We start from the raw sequence: 9,016 nt of genomic DNA on the forward strand, positions 1-9,016 counted from the left end.
CTATGCCTTTATTTATGAACCCAAGAATTCTACAAGCCCTCTAAATAGTTGTTACAACTTTCCTGGCCACCTTCAGAAAATTACACACTTGAACATCCCTGTATGGTCTCTCCATGTTGTTTTTTCCTGCCGAAAGGCATTATCTCACAATCCCCTGCATTGAAATTCATCTGCCAGGTGTCTGCCTACTTGGCCAATTTGTCAGTGTCCCTCTGAAGTCACTCAGCATCATCCTCACAATTCACTACTTGCGCTTGCTTGTATCCTCTGCAAATTTAGAGATTTTGCCCTCATTGCCCATTCCCAAATCATTCATGTAAATCAGAAAAAGTAAGGGTCCCAACAGTGACCCCTGGGAAATACAACTTTCAACTTGCCTCGAATTTGAGAAATACCTTCTGTTTCCCATCTTTCATCCAACTTCTAATCCAAGCTGCCAAGGACCCATCAATCCCAAACATTTCTACTTTGCTAACCAATCCATCTTTTTACCCACCAAAATGCGTTTCCACCTAGCATACTCCAATTTGACTTTAAACTTCTAAAATCTGCCCTTTTCTAATCTGTGATCTTAAGCATTGACTGATTTTTTATCATTTTCCAACTTAACATTGAACCTTTTTATATTATGCTCATTATTTCCCAAATGCAATCCCACATTCTCCACTTGACCTATGACCAGATCCAACAGAGCTCCCTCCCCGGTAGGATAATACCACTAGACGTCACCTCCTCTACTCTGCGATAACAAGGTGTGAAGCTGAATGAACACAGCAGGCGAAGCAGCATCAGAGGAGCAGGAAAGTTGATGTTTCGGGCCTAGACCCTTCTTCAAAAAATTGTCCGGATCTTTTCCTGAAGAAAGATCTAGGCCCGAAACATCAGCTTTCCAGCTCCTCTGATGCTGCTTGGCCTACTGTGTTCATCCAACTCTACACCTTGTTATCGCAGAGTGGAGGAGGTGACACCTAGTGGTATTATCGCCTGGACAGTTAATCCAGAGACCCAGATTACATGCGGACCTGGGTTCAAATCCCACCATGACAGATGTTGGAATTTGAATCCAATAAAAACTCTGGAATTAAGAATCTAATGATGACCATGAATCCATTGTTGACTGTTGGAAAAACCTATCTGGTTTACTGCTGCCCTTTAGGGAAAGAAACTGCCATCCCTACCTGAGATAACAACTTGTGGAGCTGGATGAACGCAGCAGGCCAAGCACCATCTTAGGAGCACAAAAAGCTGATGTTTCGGGCCATGACCCTACTCCTAAGATGCTGCTTGGCCTGCTGTGTTCATCCAGCTCCACGTGTTGTTATCTTGGATTCTCCAGCACCTGCAGTTCCCATTATCTCTGCCATCCTTACCTGGTCTGACCTACATATGACTCCAGATCCACAGCAATGTGGTTGACTCTGAACTGCATCTGGGCAATTAGGATGGGCAATAAATGTTGCCTAGCCATTTCACAGGAATGAATAAAGGAGGAAAAAAAGGTGGACCTTCATTATCAATACATTCCTCCTGTCGCAATTGCAGCACTGTCCAGTTAGCATATTTACATTTGAAATAGCAATGCTTGAGCAACACAGTTGAGGTAAATAGTTGAGCTTCCTCACTTCCAGCACTTCTAGATACATGTCATGAATAGTAAGGCTGGCTTGGGCAGGCAACTTTATTTTTTGGTTTCATCAGACTGCTGTTTTAAAACATGCATGCTCTTGATCATAATAATTCAACTTTTTCTGTTATCAGGGGTATCTCAGGCAGGTTTGTTATGATAAAAATAAATTATTTTACTTCTTGCACCATATTAATTGGCTGTTAATCTCACTGCAATTTGTGGGGTATTATTGTGTGCTAAATTTAAATAGGTTATCAAAATATGCTGGATTGTAATTTACTACAGTATTTCTTGTTGCATAAATATTACTGCAAATATATTTCAGATTTGGACATGATCTAATTTCAAGATGTTTGCCTAGCTTTCAGATAAAACTTCCAACTGATTATAAGTTCAATGGTTCTGTGAAACAGACAATGTAAACCATTGCAGCCATTGTTTTTTAACTTCTTTTTATTTTCTCCCTAAATATAGGATAGTGATTATAATGATAATCATTAACAGCTATCAGTAGAATTAGTAGGCTGCATTTCCTAAACCCTAAACTGGAGCCTCTTAAAGTTTTACTCAACCACTGGTAACAGTTGCAGGTTCTTGTAAAATTTTACAAAGCAGAATCCATGAAAGAAGTACATTCTGCAAATGTTCAAGAGCACAAGTGGAGAAATCAACTAATTAAGAGTTCACCAAATTATCTTTTCCCTTCTGTCTGATGCCAAGCTGCAGCGATCCATCTCACAGCCACAGAAGTATAATTCTTATTTAATTTATTTTATCTTTTCACTCTTTTTATTCTTAAACTATACAAAATGGCGTGGGGTGTGGTGACAATTGAAGCTTCTATCTTACTGTATTATTCGCTGCAAAAGGCAAGTGACAATACATCATTCAAATTCAAATTCCCTTGTTTTTAGTAAATCTGAATGTTATCATGTTTTTCTATTCCAGGCTGTGGAAAATCAAACACAGGCACCAGTCATAGAGTAGCTACGGATATTGACCAGGGATGGTGTGCCAACAAAGAAATTGGTATTTACCCTGACCCATCAGATGTAAACAAATTCTACCGTTGTGCTAAGATAGCTGTGCATGAACGCTGTGCTGAAAACCAGGTCTTTGATCAAGAATGCAAGTGTTGTACATGGCCTCGACTTCAGACATATGAAGACCCAACGTATTGTTTCAACAAGAATGATGGTTTCTACCCTGATGAAAACAATGCTTCAAAATTCTATATCTGTGCTGGGCACCAGGTCTTCTGGAGGGACTGTGCCAAAGGACTGGTGTTTCATAAAGGTTGTAAATGCTGCAACTAGCCCATAACCAATAGGCAAGGTTATAGATAATTTACAGAAGATGAAGGAGTCTTTAAAAATCTCTGTTAATCAATACCCAACCACATAACAAATTATTTTCAAATTTAATTTCTATTTCCACCTCTTGCCACCTTCCTCATTATTAGTACTTCAGCCAAATGAGAATCTAGTGCATAAAACATGTCAATTAGTTACAGCTACAGTATGAATCTCAATGTATTGCCTTCATTTTGTTTTTCCTAATATACCAGGGTATCAGATTGACCAGTCGTTAATTTCAATCTTGTTTTATTGTGTCCTAATTTAACTAAATATTTACCATCGAGCTCACAGGACTTTGGCTTCTATCACAGGCTCAATACTTTAGATTTTTTTTACAATTCAATCTCTGGCTGAGGAATTACGTAAATTTAAACTCAAATTTGACCTAGTGAATGTTGAATTTAAAATTCTTCACTGTAAGAAATAAAACCAAGACTTACTGCAAACTGTGGTGAGAATTTCTGTTCAGCAGCTTTTTAAAAAAAACATTAACTGGTGGATCATCTGTCACACTTTCAATGATAAACCCACTCCCACAGTTTCTGAAGAAGGGTCCAGATCGGAAATGTCAGCTTTCCTGCTCCTCTGATGCCATTTGGCCTGCTGTGTTCATCCAGCTCTACACCTTGTTATCTCACATTTGTCTCTTGTGTTATCTCCTTTTCTTCTCGTTCAGATTGTATTCTTTTTTCCTCTCAGTCTCCCTCTCTTTCCATTTCTGCTATTCTTTCCTGTCTTTTTCTCCTTCCCCTTGTATCATACCGAATTATGTACAATGCAGCAGGTTTCAATGATGGTTTGCAGAACATGTGCAATGGGACAAATACAGCCAAGGGTACAGGCCACAATTTTGAAATCATGAGTCTTTGGAGAGATCCAAACTGCGCTGACACTGATGAACGCTGAACAACAGTCAGGAAAGAAAAAGGTGGTGACTTGGGAGTGCTTGGGAGTGCTCATGATGGTGACTTGATCAATTAAAATAATTTCAGTTGTGGGTAAATTATTGGAGTCAATTTATGAAATTTTGCAGATTAAAAAGACAACTGGTTAAAGCTTTGAAACTATCAAGTAATTTGCAAGTATATCAAAGTAAAAGAAAGCAACAATTTTAAACAGTACAAGAACAGAGCACTGACTTATTTTGCAAGTGGACTATGATTGGTAGAGGCATTGCCAAAGAGAATGTGCCAGTTAGATGATGACTGACATCAGCTGCCAAGCTTCGAAAGAGGTGCAGTGTGACGACATGCCTTTTCTGTCTGCAAAAAAGAATGACCATATGTAAATGTGTGCAACTTCAGTACATTCAAGTCTGCCATACGCTGAACCCTACTGACAATCTTAAATTCATTGTCAGTTTAATTCTTGGCACAGTCAGGATTATCTAACAAATGTTGCCCATTTGCAGAATCACAATAAATCAATTTTATACTCTCAGACAGAATTTGGGAGATGGTATAAGCATTCCTTTAGAAAGTAAAGATTAATTAAGGTAAGTCAGCCTAGAATTGTTAAGGGGAATCATATCTGACTAATAGTTGAAATTTTTGTAAAGCAAGTAATCAGGTGTGAAGAAGACACTGCAGTGAATTCAGTTTACCTAAACTGAACAGAAAAGTAAAAGCCTTAGGGATAAGAGGGAAAGTGGCAAATTTGATCCATAATTAACTTAATTATATGAAGAAAGGGGTATTCATTGGTAGATACTGTGCAACTGAATAGCTGTAAACAGTGGCCTTGCTTAGCACTCAGCATTTAGTGGCTTGCTTTTTATAGTTTAGATAATAAATACATTGAAAATGTGGAGGATAGGACACAAAGGTTTTAAGGTGATACAAAACCAGGCTGTATGGTCGACAGTGAGGATGAAAGCACTGGACTACAAATTAAGTGGTCTGGTTGGTTGGGCAGAAAAGTGCAACATAGAATTAATCTGGAGAAAGCATTTTGAGAGTATGACAAGACAAGGGAATGCCCAATAAATTGGACATTCTAAGTAGTGTGCACGAACAGAGAGACCTCATGCCTGCATGAAGAGGTTGGATTGATAAGTTGATGAGAAACATTCCTGGTAGGGCATTCTAAAAGTTTGTTTGCAGTCCTCGGAGAGAAGATCTTGAGGTCAGGAGATCCAGAGCAGCAACGGCTACCGTGGAGTTTGGACTGATTTCTGTAAGTTGCAAGGCCCGTGTAATTATGGTGTTTTTGACTGTTGATGGCTGTGGCTTATTGCCTACCTCCTGAGGCTGTTGTGAAAACACTCCATGAAAAGTTGTGGTATTACACAGTACTTGTGTAAAAGCCTGTATTTTCACCAGGTCCTCTGACAGTCAACTCCAGTGACTCCACACATTTACCATCTTGCTCTGTCCTGTCTAAAAGTAAAATGTCATGGTCCACCACCCCAGGAAGTGAAGGATTGCAGCCCCCCCACCCCCCCACCAACCCAACAGAAATGAAGTCACATCTCTCCCTTCAACTTAACTCATTTGCACTCTACAGTCATCGTACTACCAAAATTTCACTCTGGTCAATACCAAACCTAAGGCATTAAAATGGGGCCATATCAAGAAACTGTTTGAGTGCATTCGTATATGACATGCTTCTCTTCATTAGTTGGTGCACAGACTATAAGCACAGAGGTTATGCTTGAACTATACCCAAAACTAAGCGGCAGAAGGATTCGAGGGGATGTGAGTTAAAACGTTTTTATTACACATGGGGTGGTGTGTGTCTGGAATTCACTGCCTGAGTTGCTGTTGGCGTCGGAGATCCTTAGCTCTTTCAAGAAAGTACCTTAGGTTCTATAAGCTGCAGGGCCATGGGCCATGCACAGGAAGATGGGATAGAAAGGGAATCTAGGAGTCTTTGGATCAGCAGCGATGAGATAGGGCAAATGACTGCCTTCTGTGCTATATCATGGTTCTATAGCTAGTTAGCAGCAACTTGGGCATTGTGAACAGTTCTGGCTGCCTGGTCACAATGCGAGTGATATATGTTTGTGCTGGAGATGCTGCAGGGGATATTTACAAAAATATTTTCAGGAATAGAGAACTTTAGCCTTGAGGAAATATTGGAAAGATGGATCAATTTCCTTGCCAAAGAGGAAGCAGGCTGGTGACTTAATTAAGGTGCATAAAATTATGAGAAGTCAAGATAGGGGGTTGTTAATTACAGGGAGTTGAAGAAACTTTATTTCACCAGATGTGGTAGAGAACTGGAACTAACTGCCTGATAAGGGAATAGAGGCAGAATCGCCCACTGTGCTTAAAACATGCATAGGAGTCTATTTGAAATGCTATGCACTGCAAGAATACAGAAGAAAGTGGGGTTAGGCTGGCACTGATATAATGGGCCAAATGGCCTTCTCTGTGTCATAAAGTGCCAACGATCTCTATGTTTGAATGCTTGGCAGAGAAGGGATCGGCAAGTCAAGAATACCATGGCATGTGGAGGACTGGAAAGGGTCAGGACAGTGCCCCACATGTGCAACTGCCAGGTGGGGGAAGGATCACTGACTTCAAGATTTGATAAGGCTCAATTTTAACTCTTGTGTTGGAACGCAGCGAAAAAAACAGGATACCCTTCTGACTGGCAACAGAGTGGCTTAGCTGATTTAATGTGCTTAACTGACACCCCACCTGGCCATTAAAATCTAAGTGAGAGCTGCAGTGGTTAAAATTATAGAAGCCCTACCATGTGAGAGGAGACCATTTGGCCCATTGTTTCCACATATGCACGCCCTCCCAAAGAACAGCGCACTCAGATCCACCCTCCTATCCCATTCCTGTAACCCTGCATTTCCCATGGCCATTCCACCTAGTCTGAACATCCCTGAACACTAAAGGCAATTTAGCCCATATCCTCGTATAATGGTTCAACTATGCTTGAAATAGCTTATCACTAACTTCTCAAGGGTAATTACAGACAACTATGTTTTTGTTTCCCTTTCATAGAGCCTGCTACAAGGTAGTTGCAGGACTGGAGTGGGGGGAGGGGGTGTGCTGAATCATACTAGATGACTAGCTCATTAAATATTCCGCCATGCCTGCAGCCATGATTGCTAGAGAATAATCTCAGGAGCTACAGGACAACTGGTGGGTCTTTTCACAATGATAACCTGGCAACTGTGGACTGTTAACTTTCGAAAGTCTTCAGAAGACACACTCTCATTTTTCTGGCCTCATACCTCTCCCGGTACCCAGAGCCTCAGGCATGCCGATTGATTGCCCAGCTCTGGAGAACTCTAACCCTAACCTGTCCTTCATAATTAGATGGTGCTCATGGAGACAGTTTCTTAATTGTCTGCCTCTTTCAGGATCACCCTAAGGGTTCTGTTACTGGCATTTCCAAGTAGCTGGCCCCCATCTTTATCCTGACACTAAGACTGGGAGGTAGGGACCAAAGGTCAACAAATTAAATGCAACAGATTAAGTAAAAGGAACATCCCAGAATTGATTCCAGTCTCTGCAACATCTGATACACTTGTCTAAGCTTCGTACATTAAATTTTGTTTATTTCAATTCCCCTTTTACATATTTCATAAGTCTGATTAGACATTGCCTTTATATGCTGAACCAGAAATGAGGGGCATTTTAGAATAAAACTGTCTCAACTGGCCCTTTAACAAGCTTAAGCAGGGTCCCCTATGACTTTCCATGGTAAGAACATAAGAAATAGGAGTGAGAGTAGGCCAGTTAGCCTGCTCAGCTGCTCTGCCACAAAACATGATCATGGGCTATAACTCCACTTTATCACCTGCTTCCCTGGATCCCTTATTTATCTGGGAGACAGCACATCTTAATATTAAGTGTATTCAATGATGAAGCACCCACAATGCTCTGGGGTAGAGAATTCCAAAGATTCACAACTCATTGAGAGAAGAGTTTTCTCCATATCTCAGTCCAAAAATGATCAACCCATTATCATGAGACTGTGTGTCCATGTTTGAGATTCTCCAGATAGTGGAATCAACTTTGTAGCATCTACCCTTTGCAGAATGTTATATTTTTTAGAGATCACTTCACATTCTAAACTCTGGAGAATATAGGCCCAGCTGGACAAGTGGTCAAGGTTCAAATAGTTTTAAAAGGATAAACCTTCCTTAAAGTTCTTAATTGGTGTAAGGCAAATATTAATGGTATGAGACAAGAACTTACAAAAGTCAATTGGAGTAGACTGTTTACAGTTAAAGGGTACAACTGACAAGTGGGAGGCTTTCAAAAGTGTGATAACAAGAGTTCAGAAGTATTATGTCCCTGTTAGAGTGATACATACAACTGGGATCAAATTAATCTCTTGAAAACTCCTTGAAATCTCTTTGTGGGTGGCATGGTGGCTCAGTGGTTAGCACTGCAGCCTCACAGCGCCAGGGACCCAGGTTCGATTCCAGCCTCAGGTAACTGTCTGTGTGGAGTTTGCACATTCTTCCCGTGTCTGTGTGGGTTTCCTCCGGGTGCTCCGGTTTCCTCCCACAGTCAAAAGATGTGCGGGTTAGGTAGATTGGCCATGCTAAATTGCCCATAGTGTTCATGGGCGTGTGGGTTATAGGGGGATGGGTCTGGGTGGGATGCTGCAACGGGCGGTGTGGACTTGTTGGGCCGAAGGGCCTGTTTCCACACTAGGGAATCTAAAACTATAAAGACTGTAGAGACTTTCTTGAAAGAGAAGTCAGGAAGGCAAAGAGGGGATATGCAATAGCCTTGGTGGATAAGGTTAATCCAAAGATATTCTACATGTACATTAAGAGCAAACAAGCAACTGGAGAGCAAGTACAGTCCACTAAAGGTCAACAACATTGTCTAAGTGTTGAACCGCAGGTGATGGGAAGGATCCTAAACGAATGCTTAGCATCAGTTTTTACTGCAGGAAAAGAAATGGAAGTTAGAGAGCTCGGGGAAATAAATATTGATGTATTGAAAACAGTTCACATTATAGAGGACAAAGTGCTAGATGTCTTAGAAAACATAAAGGTGGATAAATCTCCGGCACCTGATCAAGTGTATCCCAGAACATGTTTGGGGATATT

At 40.8% G+C, this 9,016-nt stretch overlaps 1 protein-coding gene across 3 annotated transcripts in view; it reads left to right on the plus strand.

Moving 5' to 3' along the window:
• Positions 1–3,413, plus strand: part of LOC125462938 (acidic mammalian chitinase-like) — a 52,870-nt gene extending 49,457 nt beyond the window's left edge. For 2 of the 3 annotated variants that reach the window (XM_048553455.2, XM_048553456.1), the window contains one exon: positions 2,576–3,413. In XM_048553455.2, the coding sequence (XP_048409412.1) occupies positions 2,576–2,943 (368 nt within the window). In that variant the 3' untranslated portion in view covers positions 2,944–3,413. The remainder of the gene's footprint in view (positions 1–2,575) is intronic. The other variant, XM_048553457.2, reaches the window with a different exon arrangement.
• The last annotated feature ends 5,603 nt before the right edge of the window (positions 3,414–9,016 follow it).

The sequence above is a fragment of the Stegostoma tigrinum genome, chromosome 21 (genome assembly GCF_030684315.1).
Source record: "Stegostoma tigrinum isolate sSteTig4 chromosome 21, sSteTig4.hap1, whole genome shotgun sequence".
Classification (NCBI taxonomy): domain Eukaryota; kingdom Metazoa; phylum Chordata; class Chondrichthyes; order Orectolobiformes; family Stegostomatidae; genus Stegostoma; species Stegostoma tigrinum.